The sequence below is a fragment of the Calonectris borealis genome, chromosome 16, assembly GCF_964195595.1.
Source record: "Calonectris borealis chromosome 16, bCalBor7.hap1.2, whole genome shotgun sequence".
NCBI lineage: Eukaryota > Metazoa > Chordata > Aves > Procellariiformes > Procellariidae > Calonectris > Calonectris borealis.
The window spans coordinates 5,565,214-5,584,920 of NC_134327.1; the positions used below are offsets into that span (position 1 = coordinate 5,565,214).

General features: G+C 41.7%; 2 protein-coding genes across 4 annotated transcripts; one reads left to right on the forward strand and one right to left on the reverse strand.

Annotated features, from left to right (window-relative positions):
* Window positions 1-5,846, forward strand: NUBP1 (NUBP iron-sulfur cluster assembly factor 1, cytosolic). Of its 3 annotated transcripts, XM_075164953.1 has the most exons (11): window positions 1-62; window positions 139-240; window positions 376-512; window positions 837-905; window positions 1,441-1,473; window positions 2,257-2,347; window positions 2,678-2,832; window positions 3,933-4,043; window positions 4,167-4,269; window positions 5,001-5,084; window positions 5,678-5,846. In XM_075164953.1, the coding sequence occupies exons 1-11, from the start codon at window positions 29-31 to the stop codon at window positions 5,728-5,730; spliced, it is 972 nt and encodes a 323-aa protein (XP_075021054.1). In that variant the 5' UTR covers window positions 1-28; the 3' UTR covers window positions 5,731-5,846. The 3 variants fall into 3 exon arrangements, with proteins under 3 accessions (XP_075021054.1, XP_075021055.1, XP_075021056.1); XM_075164954.1 differs by lacking the exon at window positions 837-905; XM_075164955.1 differs by lacking the exons at window positions 5,001-5,084; window positions 5,678-5,846 and adding an exon at window positions 4,580-4,663.
* A 429-nt stretch (window positions 5,847-6,275) lies between these two features.
* Window positions 6,276-18,899, reverse strand: TVP23A (trans-golgi network vesicle protein 23 homolog A). Its single transcript, XM_075164956.1, is given in 7 exon segments — window positions 6,276-6,986; window positions 7,404-7,533; window positions 9,227-9,352; window positions 12,884-12,973; window positions 13,906-14,050; window positions 18,673-18,792; window positions 18,794-18,899. Coding segments are annotated over 7 exon segments (726 nt in total). The 5' UTR covers window positions 18,847-18,899; the 3' UTR covers window positions 6,276-6,924.
* Window positions 18,900-19,707: the final 808 nt, after the last annotated feature.

Here is a 19,707-nt window from a genome sequence, read left to right on the forward strand (position 1 = left end):
CGGCGGAGGTGACGCAGCAGCGGGGGCCATGGCTGAGGCGGCGGAGGGGCCGCGGCCGGAGGGTGAGGGGCGCGGCGGGAACGGGCGGGTCGCGGCCGGCAGCGGCACTCGTGCTGCAGCTCTCGGTGTCTGTTGCAGACTGCCCAGGGACCAGCAGCGCCCAAGCGGGCAGGGCCGCCGCCTGCCAGGGATGCCCCAACCAGAGGCTCTGCGCTGCCGGCGCCGCCGCCCCGGACCCGGGTGAGAGAGGCCCTGAGGCGCGGGGGGCGGGGCTCGCATGGGGAGCGGGGCTCACGCAGGGGCGTGGCTCGCGCGGCGGCGGGGCTCTGGGGGCGTGGCCAGGCCGCGGCTGACCGCCGCCGTGTCGCCCCGCAGCGGAGGCGGCGGAGCTGCGGGGGCGGCTGCGCTCGGTGAAGCACACGGTCCTGGTGCTCTCCGGGAAGGGCGGCGTGGGGAAGAGCACCTTCAGCGCCCTCCTGGCTCACGGGCTGGCGGCGGACGAGGCCAAGCAGGTGGGCTGCGCCGCGCCGCGCCGGGCGGGGCGGCTGGCCGCTGAGGTTTGAAGCCGGGAGGCGGAGGGTCCCGGAGCCGCGGGCGGGAGGCGCCGGCAGGGGCGAGCACAGGCGGGCAGTGCCCCCGGGCTCCTGCCCTGCGGCACGGCTGGGATGGCCCAGCAGCGGTATGACTGCGCTGATCGTGTTCCCCTTCTCGTTAAGGGTTTGAACTTATTTCCTGTATTAAGTGCGCAACAGTGTTTTCGTTGCGTGTTTAGGCTTTGGAGGCAGAACCGTGCGAGCTTGTGTCCAGTGGGGTGGGTTGGTTGGTTTGTTTTCCAGGTTGCTCTGCTGGACATAGATATCTGTGGGCCATCAATCCCAAAAATGATGGGTCTAGAAGGAGAACAGGTAAGTGAATGCCCGAATGTGTTGTTCAAAGGATTTCTACTCAATGTTTCATTAACATTTTAGGGTTTTGTAGACTTAAAGCTTCTAAAAGGACAGCTTATTGGGAGACGTGTGTGGTAATGGGTAGGGAAATAAAGAAGGTGAGATGGAGAAGTTCAGCATAATTTAGTATGTAAAAGAGTTGCCTGCTTTCAGGATGACCAGTTCTGCAAACCAACATTTGCTGCATATCGGCCACATATTCATGATTTCTTAAAACTTAAGTAATGTTAGCATGATGCTCTTTATCAGCCCTAGAATATTTTATATAAATGTTTAAAGTCATGGGTAACTTTCTTGTAAAAGTGTAGAACAGTTATTATTCACTTTTAATGGAGATCTGGCCCTTCTGCAGTTTTTAACTCAGCTGCTCCAATAAAGCAGTATTGTACCTTTAGGCAGGATGTCTGTTTACCCAGTTGTGACTTGCGTTTGTGTTTTATGTAACGTCTGTATTTATTTCTAATGTAACTTTGTGTATCACTTCAATTTTCAGGTTCATCAGAGTGGATCTGGGTGGTCTCCAGTGGTAAGTTAGTGCAATTCTTTCAGAAAGTTTGTTGGGTTTGTTTGGGTTGGGCATGGTCTCCTAAAGTGAAAAACGAGTGAGGGAGGAGCAGGGGATACTTCTGTTAATTCTTTTTCTCATGGTGTAAATATCCAGATTCTATAGAAGAGGCTGGATATAGGCTATATAGATCAGAGTGTTAAACTTCTTTTGTTAATCATAGTAACACTACATTTCTAAAATAGTTTCATTATTTTAAGTATCTCTTGTTCACTGACTTTCCTACTGTACTGCGAGCAATAAATATAAGTTATCTGATTTCATTGGTTTTGGTTATCATGCAGCTCTACAGTATGTCACCTTTTCCATGACAGACAAAAGGTATCTTACACCCAAAAAACCCCTCATTAATCTTTAGAAAATGCAGGGAAGGTTTTGCAGGAGTGTTGGTTGTCTAAAGGTCACCTTTAGTGTGTATGCTGTTAAAAAAAGACAGCTTGATGCTGAGAGGGAAAGCTGCTTTTATCCTTATGCTGTCTCCAGTGACTCCGTAAACCACTGTAAATCTTCCTAAAACTAGATTTTTTTCAGTCCGTGAATGTAGTTGGTGAGCATTGCACAAAAATTGTTGTTTTCAATGCCCTTTGATAAAAGAGAAGCATAAGGTTCTCTGCCTTTATTTCTTAATGTCTCCCGCCCCCCCGCCAAACTGCTTTTTCTGTAAAATCTGGGTTTAGAGTTGGTTTCTTTACTCTTTCCTTACTGCTCTGTATACTCTACTGCATTTCTCTACTTCTCTTTCAGTACGTTGAGGAAAACCTGGGTGTCATGTCCGTGGGGTTCTTGCTTAGTAGTCCTGATGATGCTGTCATCTGGAGAGGACCAAAAAAAAATGGTGTGTATCAAGTGTTTTCAACAATTTATGTACTTGAAAGGTTGTGTCATAAGCTTGTTTAATTAATAACGTAAATATAGTATAGTGAGCTATAGGAAAAAATGAGTGAATGGTTCCTTGTTTTCTTTAGTTGAACATACTCATTTGGTCAATTTAGAAGGTCAAATGCTGTATTGGTTTATTTTTGGGTTTTTTTTTTAAAACCTTGGTAAAATAAGCATTTCTGTACTTAAATTGATAAGTTAGAAGAATCTGCATACCTAGACTATAAAATTTGAAGTACGTGGAGATTTTTTTTCCCCTCTTCCACATTCTTATCCTTTCTTTTAGGGTTGATCAAACAATTTCTTCGTGACGTGGACTGGGGTGAAATCGACTACCTGATTGTAGATACGCCTCCAGGAACATCAGATGAACACTTATCTATCGTGCAGTATCTCAGTGCAGCACACATCGATGGTGCTGTTATAATCACTACCCCTCAGGTATGAGAACTTAATTTCCACTGATAGAAGCATCGTGGCAGTTAAAGCCGATCCTTGGTTTAGAGTCTCTATTTAACTTCAGGGAAATGATGGTACAGAATCTACGGGAGTTGACTTTCTTGGTTTGTGCCTACAGCTGGCTGGTTTACGAGTTAGATGGGTGTCTCAGTGGCGTAGGGGATCCAAGTGGTCATTAAACCACTGAGCAGTTCACAATCAAAAGCTGTCATGATCAGTGTGGTGAAGGGAAATGCGGTATTTCACTTCTTTCTGCGAGACTAGAGTTCACATCGTTGCAAATTTGTAATTTACTCACCAATAGCTTAATGTTCAGAAGTCAGTGAGAAGTTTAGTTTTTAAGTGATAAGAGGTGCACTGTTTGACACCACGTGAAGTAGCCTGTTGCCTCCAGTCGGTAACTTTGTGATGTGCATTTTTAAAAGAAAAATCAGCCCCTGGAGAGCTGAAACTCAAAATACGTCAAATTCAAATGAAGGTTTTAAAGCCTGGTTTGGAAAGGAACCTGGTATTTCCACACAGCTGAAAGAATAAAATCTAAAGGAAGTGAACTGTTGAGGGCGATACCAGATAGATGGTGAGGGAAGGGGAAGGGAACAGGAGAACTGAATGAGGGCAAGCATATATGCGAAAAGTCTGAGAGGATGATAAACTGTTTGAAATTTAATTTGAAAAGAGAGAACAAGCGTAAGCCTGGTGATTCTTGTCCTTGCCTGCTCTACTGAGAATGCCAAGGGTCTTTCTGTAAACTGAAAATGTGAAAAAGTTACATTTAAAGAACTAAAGATAAAAGATTAATATATTAAGATAAAACATAAATATGGCTGAATCTTTACTAGAGTCTAGTCAGATTTCAAAACAGAACCACATTCAGCAGGCTGGAACTGTTGTACTTGTTCTATTGCTACTCATAGAATTGTTGGTGGAGCACATAATGCAGCTTTACGTTCTTCAAAATACAAAGAGAGAGTAATAATGCATTATGACCTCTCTTTACAATAGCTCTAAGTTACAACAGTAACTTAATGGGTTCAGCATCAAAACATTACAGTCAAAATAGCAGTGTTTCCCAACATTTGTAGGAAGTATCGCTTCAGGATGTTCGGAAGGAGATCAACTTCTGCCATAAAGTGAAAGTGCCAATCATAGGCGTTGTGGAAAATATGAGTGGCTTTATATGTCCAAAGTGTAAGGTAAGGCTATCTGTATCTTACAGCATTTTTTATCTTGACGTTGTTTGTATATAAAACATTGCTCCAAAAATGCCTTGTTCTCAAAATTGCAATATTTTAACTCTAATTTTCATGTTGTCCCAGAACGAATCTCAGATCTTTCCCCCGACTACTGGAGGTGCAGAGAAGATGTGCCAGAACTTAAATGTTTCCCTCCTGGGTAAAGTGCCTCTAGATCCTCAAATAGGTAAAGTTACTGTATTGCACTACGTTTAAAACAATTTTTTCCTCCTATACTGATGTTATTACTGGAGAACCCTGACTTGGACACTGATAAATTAGAATATTAAATGTTTTGTCTCTTAGGTAAATATCCACTTTTAGATAGAACATTTTTTGAATCAAAAGTTGCTGGAACTGCGACATTGCATGGTGTGAAAAGAGGAAAGTGCTAGGATAATTTCCTTAGCCTGAAACTTAGTCTTGATTAAGATTAGGTTATGCATCTTTGCAGCTGTATAATCACATCCGAAGTACAACATGTCTTTCTCTTCCAGGTGTGTAATCACCTGGAAGTGCAGACTGAATGAAATCATAACCACTATGAAGAGTAGTATCTTGTAGACATGAAGCATTAAAACTAGTGCTTTAACTTCACTGTTACTGGCACCACCCAGATTATGCGGTGGATAGTGAGATGGCTTGGTTCCTTACCCACTAGGTATTAGCAATTAATTCCTGATTTAATGACATCAAGGAACAGGTCAGTCCTTCCAAAATAATGACTGAAGGTTTCTGCTAATAGCACTCCTTTGTAAAACCGTGAGCTGTACTTCTAGTTATATTGCTGACATAAGGGCTTCTTAAAAGGAATAGATGCGAATGGCTCTTTGGAAGGGTAGTGGGATAAAGGGTAAAATAAAGAAAAGTTCATCTTTTCCCGTTGCTTTGTTTTCACGTTTTTCCCTGTCTTTCAAGGGAAAAGTTGTGACAAAGGCCAATCTTTCTTATCTGAAGCACCCGAGTCTCCAGCTACAACCTCTTACAGGAATATCATTCAAAGTAAGTCTGAAAATCACTGTGCAAATGACTCCTCTCACTTCCGAGCGCTTCTGCAATACATAAAGGTGCTAAACAGAATTATGTTTTTCTGCCACAAATAAAAAAAACAGTAGACATGGATAGCAATTATGAAAGTAACAGATGCAAAGACTATGTCCACTTCTTCTGGGCGTCAGTTATGACAGGCTTTTAAAGCAGTAACGAAATTGTATTTAGTAACTGGTCTCAATGTTTGGCTTCAATCATTAATTCTCAGAAGAGGTGTGTGTACTTGCCCTCACAGAAAGGTTCCAAGATTCTCAAGCAAGCCTGTCGAGGGCTGTTCACCACAGCTGAGATGATATTGGTGGCTAATTATTGCCTCCACTTCTAACTGTAATTGCACAAAAAAAAGCATACAGAAACTACCTAAAGAGCTGATAATGAGCAGTTTAAAAATACGAAGAGCTGGGAAATTCCTAAAGCCATTTTCACTGTGATAAAGGCCCAACTTGTGATATTTGTCCCAGTAGGGGACTGAGTGATGCAGCAGTAACTCACTCCCGATGTGCAACTGAAATATTATTTGTATTACTTTTTCCCTGTCTTTGCAGGAATTCAGGAATACTGTGATCAACACCATTTTCAAGAAGAAAAGATTATCTAATCTATGAATGGAATAAAAATGTAGTTCATGTTTAATTATAGAAAAGTAACTTATGCCTTGATTTAATAGAAGGAATGTATTCTTTTTGTATATTGCAAATAAATTCTTAATATAAATGTTCTTGCCTTAGTTTTTTTCCGTACAAGATTCTTGTAGTTCCCAGGTGGTCTCAAAGCTTGCTGGAAATCTATAAAACTGAGTCTTTGTCTGCGTTACATAGGCGCAGTCTGCATCCGGTGTCACAGTACTCACAACCTGAATGTGAAGTTGGTGTTTGAGAACATGCGTACACAAGATTTTATTAGAAAGTTGAATATGAAATACGCTTCCCTGACATGGGGGCGTTGTGTCTGGTGTATCTACTATGCACATGTAGTAGCTTTGTCCTGCCTTCTGCGCCAGGACGAACTGTAATGCCCACTCTCTTACTGAATAACATCATTTAAGTAGCTTTCCTTTCAGTGAAAAGAGTGAAGTTCAGTGTAGTATTGTCTCCTTTTTTTACAGTTGGCATCAGTTTTAAAATAAAAACCTACTAGAGTTTAGGCAAGTTAATTATAGTACAAGTACAATATTTTATTACAGGTATCAAAATAAGATATTTGAACTATTTATACACAACTGGCTGCCTCACACAAGTACTGTGTGAACATGCTACATGACTTTTGTTCTTTCTTCTACTCGACCCTAAGCCTAAAGACTAAAAAATAAACATTTGTTATCTTTAATAACTAAGAGGCCCTTTGTGATGTAATTCCTCTTTTTCTTGAGGAATCAAAGCTGTGAGAAATCAGTATTGTGTACAAGAGGGAAAGGCAGTTTGATTTTTGTTTATTGTAGTTCCAAAATTAAACAACTGAGCATCGTCTTTTGATTACATTCTAATCTTGGTTAGGATTACCCAACAGTTTCAGGTTAGTTGACAGATTTTTTTTCTTAAAGTAGTGTGCTCTGAATAAACCCTAAGCATTGTTTTTGTGCCTATACAAACTGCTTTTTGATGATACTATTAAGTAAGTAACAAAGGCTCTAAACCTTTCAGAATCTAGAGACTCAAACACAAATGACATAAAATCCTTATTATTTCATGCAGGCATAATTCTAGAAGAGCTTTTCTTAAATATCTTCATATGAAGAACAGCTTTCGTAAATGAGTATTTTTACTGCTTGTCCTTGTAGTTCTTCCTTACTTGATTATCTAGTGCCTGTCTTCCTATGTTCTTCAATGCAGTCTTCTGAAATTCTCCTTGTCTGACCTGTAGAACGAACACGGGAAGCCTGGGGGTTAGCATAACCTCGTATGTCGGAATCTTTCATAAAAAGCAGGGAAGAGCCTGGTGGAAGCCTGAGGGCTGAAGGTCGCTCTCCCAGCCGTGCCTGGGCAGAGGCATTACGGTGCCTCAGCAGGCATCCCTCCAGGGAGGGACTTGGAGGACATTCTGCATGGGGCTTGGGAGCAGCTCGGCTGCGACGCTTCAGCAGGCTTCAGCACACAGAGCCAAGTGACGTGGGGCACGGCCCCTCCGAGCGCGTTCCACGAGAGAGAATCACAGTAGCCCTGCCAGGAGTTATTTTAGGAGCCGAGACCTGGGAAGAGCCAAACCCAACAGCATGAGGCAGGTCAGGATGTGATCCCTCCTGGGCTATAGCTGAGAGACCAGCTCAGTACTTACTCTTGGGAGCATCTGCTGTGACAAAAAACCTTGAAGTTACTCTGCTGATGCTTTTTTGTCCCCCTAACTTGCAGTGGATGTAGCCATATAAATTAGCAGTCTGAAGGGAGATCCCAGCTATCACAAGAGCCTGTGGACAAAGAGAAGTTCAGCTGGGACAAATGCACTGCTATATATAGATTGTATGTGTAGAATATATATGCATACATGTGTGTATGTATGTATACATACTATTTAGATATGTATGTATATTCATGCTATAAGAGAGGGATATTTCTTCCAATAATAAATGACCTTCAAAAAGATCCAATCATGTCAAACTTAAACACAATAGTTCCTTTCTACAAAACGCCTCTCTTTTTATCAAAACACCGATAGAAATTTTTTTTGTCATTCTGTATCTTGAAAGACTTCATTACTTTCCTAAAAGCACCTATTCAAAAAAGGACCTATTCAACTGATTCCATAATCATTTCACTTTTTTTAAGCCTGATTTGTATCTAAAAGTTTTGCATCCAGATACATAGCAAACCTGCAGGCTTGTTTAGTTGACAAACGCCTTATTATATACAAATAAGATCCGGTAACTTACAGATGCTGTTAACAAAGAGCATCGATAGATATGAATCAATATCTAGCATTAACAGGCAGTGAAAATAATTAGAACCTTTTGTGGTACTATAGGCTTAGCAGCAGGCAGAACCCGTCTGATTGACTAAGGAAATAACTTAGAAAAATGTTTTTCTTAGCCTCAGAAACAGTTTCCTGGAAGCTATCGTATTTTCATTTGTGTAACTTGCCTTTTACAAGCACCTGAGCAACCTGCCTCCAGTGCTAATTAGGGTTCCTTCTCCAACAGCTCTGAGTTTAGCAAACAATCTCCAGTTTTCAAAAATAAAGGTGGAGCCATGGAGAAAGACTGCTGGTTTAATTTTAACTATCGCTTCTTTAGCTATGCCATTTTGGGCACTAGAAAGCAGTTAACGATTTGCAATTGATTCATACCCATAGCTGAATTTCCTTTTTCATTCTTGGCTGTTACTGGTTATGTAGCTGCACATGTCCAAGACACATTTTATCTTTTCAAACTGAATTAAGAAATTTTACTTAGGATGCCTAAGAACTTGACAAAATAAATTCTGTGGTGATTATCCAAGCACTTAATGTTTCCATGGGAAAACATGAAGATTTCATAGACAAAAATTTCTTAACATAATGCAATATATGGGGTAAATTTCCTCTTGTATTTAGAAAAATGTGTAATGTTTTTCTTCTGTTTGTAGATTAGTTGGCTTATAAATATAGTAATTATAAAATACATATTTATAGCTCAATTTATCAAGGTTTTATGCACTATGATACTGGTTCTTTCAAAAGGGAATGATACCAGAGATCTAAAATCCTTACTTTTAAGAGCAAGTAACATTCAGGTCCCAAGGATATGTGAAAACCTGAAAAACAGCATCACTGGTTCCTTTTTTTGTCCTCCCCTATTAGTTTCCTTTGACGGAAATAAGTTGGGGAAAAGTAAGTCACTACAGTTAAAAAGAAGTCCGTAGTTTTGCCAACCACTTAAGGTTCTCAAGTGGGATGAAGGAGTTGACATCTGATAACCTAGTAGAAATGGGGCTAAAAATTACTAATCCATTCCAGAGTGCAGGGCTTGACTGCAGAAAACTCCTCTGATTTGTTGAAGCTATTAGAGGAATTTTTGTACTGTTGGAAGATTTGGTTCAAAGACTGTTACAAAACTAACAGATCTGGGTTTTCCCTGTACTAACATTGTCTGTCAGCCGTAGGTCTTTCAGTACCGCCAGACTTACCAGCCATTTCAGCTTCAGGGAGAACAAGGTGCTAAAGAAAAATACTGTCCAAATAACTGGACAGATAATGAGACCAAGCCAGAAGATTCGAGCTTCAGCTTCAGTTGAGGCAGCTATTGTAGGCACCTAGAAGGAAAATTATTGAAACTACTAGTCACAAAGACAAAATCCACAGTAAATAACAAATCAGCAGGGGAGGAGGAATGGACAAAATTACTTCGGTACCTAAATTTCACTTATTATATGTGGGAGGAAGATTGAATAAGAAGAGAAGTAGTTTTCTGCCTGCTGCCCTACTATACATGACAGCATTTTCTTTTCAAAATGTTCTGGTCTCTGTTCACATTTAAATGAGATAATTATTCCTTTTGTCAATGATAGCTCCCACTAACATTGCAGATTAGTAGTATTTTAAAATCAAAGTTCTGTTACACTGATAATTGCTTTTAAACTTCAGAAATACTAACTTAACTTTGAAATTAGATTCAGACTTTACCAAGGCCTTACAGAAGCGTACAACAGAAGATAGTGTTACAAGCAGAACTTTAGTGTGAGTACTTCACTGCCTGCAGTGTAGATTCATGACCTGTGCCCTGTTCACAAATCAAAAGTATGGGAGAAAAAATCAGTCCAGTATCTGAAAAGCTATAGTATCTAATGTGGAAATTGCAATGAGCTGTTGCAGGTGCTAAAAGAAAACTTTAAAGATCCCCCATAGGATTTATCAGTTGGTTCCAGTTCAGACAATGGAATTTGCGTAACAGTGCTCATTTCCATACATTTTCCTAAAAACATGCAGTATCGTAGCTTAATTTAAGTCTTGTCTGAAGCTTAGTTTTCTATTATGTAAACTAATACTTTAATTTTGCTTATGAAGTCCACTGATATTCCATAAATTAAAAACTGTGGCTTCGAAAATGCCTCTTCTGTAATACTAGTGTTGGACACTATAGCAACTGCTGGCATCTCTCTGAAAGAGGCATCATTATTCGGGGTGCTCTATTTGTGTTCTTCAGGGAGAGCAAAAAACCTCAAAGCAGGCTGCAAAAAGGCCTGGTTGAAGCTTTCTTCAGGTCAGCACAAGTCATGTGTGTCTATCTACACTGAAAGGCTCATTGTTAACACTTAAGAGAAACTAAAGAGAGTTGTTCAGAAGGTTCTGATCTTTCCTAGAACAGAACTCAAAATCTCACTCCAAACCTCAGACCACTCAACCAGCACTAGTGCTAGCTTCTGAAATACAAGCTTCACAAGTGGAAAAGAAAACCCTGTGGACTCTTCCACTCTGAAGACTGAAAAAACTTTCAGTTCATCTTCAGCATCTTGAATTCTCCATGTAAAAATAAGACTCATCCATCCATCCATCCATCATGAGGCAGACAATGGCATCCAACTTGTAAATATGGTTAAGTTACTCTATCTTGCTTAAGAAAACCTGCAAGATGCGATAATTACAAGGTGTCTTTAATTTTTTCATGTACTGTCTAAACAAGTGATGTTGCAGAGGTCCAGAAAATTATGTTCTATGCCTTCATAGTTACAGAGTCAATAAAAGGGTTTAATCACCTGTATCCCAAATTACTGACAAATTACCCAGCAGTGACATTTCATTAGCACTAACTATTTAGGAGAAAAAAAGTCAGTACACCTGAGAACACTGCACCTAAAAGACCTATTTAACTTGATGAGCAAGATTACAAAAGGCTGCAGCCATCCCAAAGAAAGGAGAGGGGATTTGTGATGTTTGGAATCTAAGTGGAAGAATTACTTTTCTTACAGCAAACCTCAGCAGAAGATAGGATTTCGAGAGTGAACCTCTGTGGCAGCAGCAGCACACCAGGAATTAGCTGGTCATTGTTGGTGAGTGAATTGGAATATTTCTAAGCAAATTCACCCATAAAGGAAGGGATCTTAAAAAGTTGCCAGAGGACTGGCAAATGAGGCAGGGAATGTCTGATTCTGGAAAGTAAGAGAATCGCATGTGTTCCAGGACCTTACCTGAAAGTATTTCTCACAGATAAGCCATGACAAAAATAAAATCCACTCTAACTGTATGTTCCTTCTTGCGGTACCATGATTTTCACATTAATCAAGCTACCATTTGCCAGAATTTCTGGAAGACTTTAGCCCATACAGATGAGTACTTCTAGACTAGAATTAACAAACTGTAATAGGTGAACTAGGCTTGCTCGTTTTACCATAATTTTGAGGTCAGGAGGCCATTTTATGGATGTCATTGCTTTTAAGTGCTAAGAAAGCTCTTGCTTACTGTCTCGACTTGACGGAACTAAGAAACTCTGAAGGTCTTCTAGTTTCTTTGCTTTCATGCAGGCTTGCCTATGTTCTCTCTTTAGGTTTCACTCAGATTACAGGAAGAACGTTAACACCTGTTATTCTCTTAACGGTGTGCAGCCCCACTCTGCCGGCTGTGCTCCTGCTCGGCCGCATTCTCACTGCACACGGCCGCAGGGCGGCTAGAGGGCACTCCAGGCCCGCACGCTCGGAGTATTTTACACTTGGCTCAGCAGCCAGGCCGTCTGCACAGCTGGGTTTGCTTGAAAGGAATGTCCCAGTGAGCAGCGCTCGAAGTGTTGTTCTGCCAGGCTCTTGCCTGAATGGGGCTGTGGAGAGAATGTTAGCAAGCGAAAGCAAAAACCTGCAGTCTTGACTCTGCCGTGATGCCAAGTGCCATTTTATAGCTTTTTTGCTCAGGGTGTTTGGGGGAGCACTTGCAGTATCAGAATGCTCTGTGATCCAGTTCTATTCCCCACCATATTTCATGACTATGGTTCCAGAGGAGAGCCACGAAAATGATCAGAGGGCTGGAGCACCTTTCCTATGAAGACAGGCTGAGAGAGTTGGGGTTGTTCAGCCTGGAGAAGAGAAGGTTCTGGGGAGACCTTGTAGCAGCCTTCCAGTACCTGAAGGGGGCCTGCAAGAAAGCTGAGAGGGACTTTTTACAAGGGCATGTGGTGATAGGACAAGGGGTAATGGCTTTAAATTGAAAGAGGGTAGATTTAGATTAGATACAAGGAAGAAATTCTTCACTATGAGGGTAGTGAGGCACTGGAACAGGTTGCCCAGAGACGTTGTGGATGCCCCATCCCTGGAATTGTGTTCAAGGCCAGGTTGGATGGGGCTTTGAGCAACCTGGTCTAGTGGAAGGTGTCCCTGACCGTGGCAGGGGGGTTGGAACTAGAAGATCTTTAAGGTCCTTTCCAACCCAAACCATTCAATGATTCTATAACATTCTTTTTAAAATACTGAATTGGAACTATTCAGCATTGCTTTCAACATAGATCTTTCCTGAAGAGGATTCTGCGTTGGGAATAACTATGGGAAGATGTGTTTATTACAAGATGTTCTCACTAGAAAATAAAATAGAACTACCAGAAATGTTTCATACTGATAGTACCATGCTATAAATACTTATTCTGCTGATGCATATGATGACAATGTTGCGAGACCAGTTTTGTTCTGAATGTGACAATCCAGTGTGCTTGCAACTGAATACTTACATTATCTTCTATAGAAGCTGGATAAAAAGTAACTGTTGCAAAGGTGCTCTATTTGTTACTTTATTTGACTTAGGAAAGCTTGTAAAGCTGATACTATGGATTCTGTTTGTCCTGTGTGTGCTTTTATTAACATACTTACCCTTTTTGCTTCAAACACCCAGTGGCTTTTTCCATCTTCATCAATCTGGTTCCACCAACGCAAACCAACTAAGAGTCTTCCTGTCACGTTCTAGTGACAGAAACAATTATTTGCATTAATCAGTTGCATAATTCACTTGTCAGACTAATGTTAAAAAAAAAGACAAGCATGTCTGAAAATCATATTCTTTCATCAAGTACTAAAATTAGTTCTAAACGCTGTGCCAGCTTGAGTACAACAGTCATTAAGGATGGATGAGTTACCACAAATTGTTCTCCTCTTCTAATATGATAATTAGCACAATAACATTGATTTAGGTAAGAAAATATAGGATGTATCTTTGCTAAGTCTGTTAGTTGGAGAAGCCCCCAATAAACAGAAGGGAGAAATGCGAACAAAAACACACTGGAGAAATGGAAAATTAATTCTAAGCAAGTAAGCTGCACAGAACCAAGCAAACAAAGTAAGAAAATATTTCTGCACCTGGATGAATACTGGAAGTTTTCAGTATACTGGAGATGGATCAATGCTTCGCTTCTACACAACAAAAGCCTTGTTCCACATGTGGAGTCCCTGGGATTCTGGGCGGGCCTGACCCACCTGCCTGCACGTGATTAGGGCACCAGTGCTGTAGCTGGGCTCCCTGGAGCCTGCTGCAGCTCCTGCATCCTGGGTCTGGGCACAGTATTGCAGCTTTGGACATCCTTTGGCATCCATTATTGAAAGCCAGTATTACTTTATTTCTTTTTTTTTTAAGGGGGAAAGCATACAAAGAAATCTACCTATGGCAAGGCAATTTTCTCACCATATTAGTAGCTTCCATCAGCCATAGAGAACATGGTGATAAACAGTGATAGTAACTAAGATATGTAAATGTCTTAATTAAAGTGGGCTAGACATTTAATAAATCAACAGATCACAATATTTTTGTCACTTTTGTCAGTATATATATTTCCTTTTTTGTTTTATTTAATAGCACACAAAATACTTTCAAAGGTAATTACTATTCAGGGTCATCTTACCTTAACTGACCAAAAGTCAAAGGATAGAAGGAGGAGAATAGTGACAAAACAGGCAACAAAGCTGTTGCTGAACCAGTCACAGAACAAGTAGGTAATAATAGCACTCACTCGGAAAAACAGGTGGAAAAAGGTGGCCAGTGGGTGCCTAGAAAAAAAAACACAGAGCACTTAAGAAGTTACGGGATGAGAAGGAATGTTACAGTATTTGCTAATGTATTATAACACAGCTATTTCTAGTCTATAATGGTATTTTGGTTTGTAGCTGCTATTATTTCATATGTTGATGTATATATCCATTATCAAAGCGATAGTATTTCCAATAGCCAACGTTCAATCTAAAGCTAAAAGAAGGAATGTGGTGTTCTTGTCAAAACTTCCCCAAAGATAGAACAAAATCTAGTCTCTTTCACCAGTTTCTTTGGTACTGCATAAAGGAATTTAGTGGTTGTGTTCAACACTGTACCCTAAAATCGTCAGTGTTTTATGAAATAAATCAGCATTGCAAGGCACAAAAGAATTGAGACAGATCTTATGCTTTTCAGAACTGTTTTGAAAACAAGAACAGGAACTCTGAAATGAAAAAAATAAAAATGAAAAAAAAAATAGCTGTTGGGTATAAGACAAAATGAACCTTCATATGTAATGTCTGAAACCAAACTCTTCCTTTTACAGAGGGAGTACAATTTGGGAATTTAACAGTTCTTATGAATGAATGTTCATTAATTCCACTAGATATTTGCGCTTTGCTCATCAAACAAAATTTTATCCCTAACAAAATAAAGGGGAATTTCAGTGGAAGAAGTAACTATATGGCATGGAATATTGGCCTGTACAGTAAAACAGGGGGTTTGGAGAATGCTGTAAGGAACACGGTACAACTTTCAGGGTAATATGCCAAGTACAAAAACTTATTCTGTACAGTTGTGTTTGTGTTAATTAGTTTAAAGTGACAATTAACTAGAGGCTATTGCATTTAAGTAACTTCTTCCCTTGAAGCTGAGTGAATAAAACTTGTTTTCTGAATAAGATTTTTTTTTTTAAGTCAGCGATTGTCTCATTAAGCTCCTCTACCTCTGTAAACAATTAACAGTAGTATGGCCTAGGTCATAATTAACTTTCAACTATTAAATTTGTCATTCTACTATTGTATATAATAAGATGAAACATATAAATATAATAACTATTATGATTTAATCTAATTACAATTTAAGTTTATAATAAACAATTATAATTGTCTATACATTGTATCTTTACTGTAATATGATTATTCTATAGCTGTTTAACTGTTTTAGTAATTATCTATTCTATAATGGCAATATTGTGCTTATAGTACTACACACACATGACTGGAGAAGCAAGAATGACGCACAGCTCTGGTTTGTATTTACTCCTGATCATGCCCATGCTAACCTCAAACTTCCCAAAAACTTCCTCTGACTTAAAACTAAACATGTGACATTTTAAGCGAAAGGACCTTTTCTGCCATAAGCAGACAGGTGGGTGGGTGAAGCGGGGGAAATATTGTGAACTGTCAAAAACAGATAGTGTCTTGCTACTTCAAGTCTTGATCTTGTTCAAGAAGGCATAAGAGTTCAATACATAAGTGGTATCTTGTGTCAATACAAGCTATTCATAGATCACCACCCTAAAGTGCATCAGGGTGGACCGATCTTTTGTAAGTATATCAGTGCTTCAAATGTGAAAGTAACTTTGGAGAAGTAGTGTTTCACTTTGGAAGTCAGATGATGAACTACTGTTTGGATGCTGAATCTGTTCCAATATCAAAATTTGAAGGGTGTTTATTAAAAAAACACTACATGAGCAAGAGGCTCACATTTGTTACAGCGCTAAACACTTTATTGAGACTACGAATATCAGTCCTCTCACAAAGATATGGCTAGCCAAGCCAAAGACAACAGACCTGCAGGATCTTGTCCTAGGGGAGGAATACGGAGATATATCAAAACTTGCACCTCATTCTTTAGACAACTCTCTTAATCTCAGAAAATGTCCACCTATGTATGTTTTAAAACAAAAATAATCCTTAAACTAACGGAATCCAGTAAATAAACTGTTTGCTTCCTCACTTAACAGAACAAATGTTTTTTCTTAGTGCACAGCCATCAGAGGAAACTCATAGCTCCTATCATATACAAACAGAATTTTTAATAAGGAGGTAATCCCAGATAGATAAAATTGTCTTTTAAAGCCTGAAGTTAAACCATCTGCATTCTTTTTGAAACAAAAAACTTCATAGCTTTTCTTAAGTGAATGCATTTATATTGAATTCAGTTGTACTTTATACATTTTTTTAAAAGGCTAATTTCCAGAAATATGATGGCGTTAAGAAATCATTGTATAAACTAACATGATTTCTTGTATTAATGGAAGACAGTATAGGCTTTAAAACATGACAACTATTCTTTTTTTTGCATTCAAATCCAATAAAGGATAAAGGTAACCAAAACTCTGCACTGGCTCTGCCTGGCATACATTTGCTCCTGAAAGCATAGCAACCCACTTGCTTGGACTTTGTTATCCCGTTGCATCTAAACACCCATACAGTGTAGAACTGGAGCCTTGAGGCTAAACGATTACCATTTATCTTGTTACAATAACCTCCATTCAGTTTGCAAGCATGATGCCCATTAGGATAGGAACGAACTGTTATGAATTCAGTTGCATCCCATATTAAGGAATCAAATTGGGTCAACCCTAAGGTATACCACTGAACCACAGGAGAATCATTCTCAGTACCTGCTCAGAAGTGCCATGGCAGCACTCTACATGCTGGTTTTCATACCTCTGTCTGGTACTTCAAATATATCTAGGCAAATTTTGAACAAACAGGCTCTCTGGCTTGATCATCATGTGTTACCTGGCTGATTTGAAACAGACGTGATCATATGCTCCTAACTGTTCCAGATCAAATGTTCTGATACTGCAAAGATGGTGTAAGTTATCTTTTTCCTAACCTTCTTATGAAAGTAGCCACTAACTAAATCACTATCCACATACATTTTGCTTTTAAGGAGCACTTGCATATACCTTGGAGAATCATGAAAGCATAACTTTTCATAGCTTATGCAAATTCTAACCAAGTTAAAGATATGTGAAATTGGGATAAAGTTAAGGACAAATGATTGGAACATGTCATTATGCCCCCTAACAAGACAACAACATTTTGCAGCAAATGGGTGTGTTCCAGGCTTGTTTGCACAAGATTCTTCAGAAATATAAAAACGAACTTCTGTGTGAACAATGTAAGGAGTTTCATTTCTGTATTCTATAGCAGAAGATTTTTCAGTGTGAGATTATTTTTTAGTATTGCCACAATGAGGGCAAGAAAGAAGAGCAGTCTCTAGTGAAATAAGTATCTACACAAAGTGGATCAATTAATAGTATGTTTTACTGATACTTTGCCTGTCTGTATTATGGGGTAGCGTGAACCAGTAGGAACAGTTCTCTAGGGTAAAGTAACTGCTGCTCTGAACCTCCTACAAACATTTCAGGGTGGTTTCACTTCATGCTACCTCTAGTCTGGTCACATAGACTGAATCCGTGGGTCGCATGCTCAAGACACACTCCTAAACTGTGTTTCCTAGTTTAGTTTAATCCTTTAGGCTATGTTCTCCAGGACTGCACCAAAATATAAACCTTCATTTAAAATGTGTGCTGCTGCTAAAGCACAGAAACAAAGCAACTCGGGGAATGTTAATCTTGTGTCATGGCTGACTCATCATATAGTTGCAAAGTCCGATGCACTGGAAGGGTGGAAATGCTTCACCAGACACTAGTAAAACAGAGTAATTGTATTGTAAAGCTATGTGATTGCTTGTTTGCACATCTCAGATAACATTTGTGTTAGGCTTTTCTTTGTTTACGCCTACAAGAAATATTAACATTGTAATGGACCTGAGTAAACCGGGGCAAGGTGGAAGGGAAGAAGGCAATATAAATCAAAGCTGATTATATACATCATTATTATTGACGAGTGCATGCATATGTATAATTGCTTTTGACATACAACTTTTCCCTTGACAGTCTTTGACTGGAGATTCTTCAAAAGCCACTGATGGAACAACTCACTGCAGCTCTGTCGCTTGGGACCTCGGGGTGGACAGAGCTGCAGAGTGACACCTCTGGTAACTAACAGCTGGCAGATGAGGTGGATCAATGGGTTGGGTTTTCTTAGGTAACAGCTACAAGGATAAGATATACCACATTCCACATATTATCACATCCTGTAGGTAGGAAAACATGACAGTTTTATTGAAAATAACTTGCTGTTTCTCTTCAGCTGGGTGTGCAATGCAATGCCAGAGCACTCTGCTGCACAACTTGTTTTGCTGAAGATGAGAGCTCTCGCCACTTCTCCAGCTCTGACAAAAATACTGTTCGGCTGGGGGATTTTTTGGTGGTATGTTGGCTTTGGGTATGTAAAATTTCTGTTTCCCATGGCAGGACGACGCCGAGCAGCCGGGCTGGCGGCGGTGCGGCTGGCAGGGCCGCGGGCCTCGCCTGCTCCAGCCCGGGCAGCCGGAGCTGGCTCCCCAGCCCTGCGCGTCCCCCGCACGGAGGCCCCCAGCCTCCCCGGGCAGCCCGTTCCAGCGCTTGACCACCCTCCCTGTAAAAAATGTGAATTCGGTGTTGGAATGGAGTTTCTTGTATTTCAGTCCAGCTGGAGCAGCAGGGGCTGCCCAGGCCCCGTTACCTCAGGCGGGGCCGGGGCCGGGCCCGGGCCCGCTCCGCTGCCCGCGCCGTTACCTGATCTTTGCTTTCCGCAGCGCCAGCTCCTCCTCGCTCCCGAAGTCGAGGGACACATCCTCGGTGTCGTCCACCAGCGCCTGCGGCGGGGAGCCCGTCAGCGGGGAGGGACCGGGAGAGCCGCGCCACCGCCCCCCGCCCCGCACCGCCCGCCGGCGCCTCTACCTGCTTCATCCTCCGCCTCAGCCGGCCGGCCCGGCCCTGCAGCTCCGTTGCCAGGCGCGGCGGTTGCCTGGGCCCGGGAGGTGTTTCAGGGAAAAGGGTCCGGGCTGCCGCCTGCCCGGGGTGAGCCCGCGGCGGGCCCTGCCCGACTCGGCCCTGCCCTGCCCGGCCCTGGCGGGGGGCCGAAGCGCGGGGCTGCCCCTCGCCCAGAGGCCGCGGCCGGCCGTGCCTCACCCGGGCCGTGCTCGGGGCTTGGCAGCGCCTCGGAGCTGGACGACCCCAGTTAAACTGGTGCTAGTGCTGGGCCCGGCGGGGAGGCCTGCCTCCTCCCTTGCGCCCGTGTCACTGAGGTGCCTTTAGCTGCCGCCTTCCTCCCCATCACCTTTAGGCTCTCAGCCGTCGCCCCTGCCGAGGCCAGGGCGGCCAGACGGGCTTCGTCAGTGGGCCATGCTGCAGCGTGAGGAGCCAGAGCCCTTTGTCCAGCGTTTTAAGATGTCTGCTCCGCTGGCGGCGGCTGCTCGCTCACCGAACGCGCCAACCTGGACAGGGCGTCTTAGGTCTTGTGCTGAAGATAAACCCCAGAAGGAAAAACTAGTGGAGAGAAAGGTGAACGTGTGTGTACGACTATGATACGCACCTGTACGTCTGGTTTGAGGACTTCAGCTGATACCAACAGCCTGTTGTCCTGCCAGTGCTGGGCCAAACCCCGTGTGCTGTCCCCTGCCTCGCAGCGGGCCCTGTGCCCCTCTTGCGATACAGTTTTGGGGGGCAGTCCAGTATGACTCTAATACTGTGGATGTACTACTGGTATAACGTCGGTAACTCAGCCCTTTAGTTAAAGAGCTCTCCTGCTTTTATTTAAATTGCAGATGG

What these genes read in the sequence shown, in the direction of transcription:
- NUBP1 (XM_075164953.1), top strand. Translation starts at nt 29, where the DNA reads ATGGCTGAGGCGGCGGAGGGGCCGCGGCCGGAGG. An exon ending in GGAGGGGCCGCGGCCGGAGG is followed by an intron (nt 63 to 138) that starts GTGAGGGGCGCG and finishes TGTCTGTTGCAG; the next exon opens with ACTGCCCAGGGACCAGCAGC. An exon ending in CGCCGCCGCCCCGGACCCGG is followed by an intron (nt 241 to 375) that starts GTGAGAGAGGCC and finishes GTCGCCCCGCAG; the next exon opens with CGGAGGCGGCGGAGCTGCGG.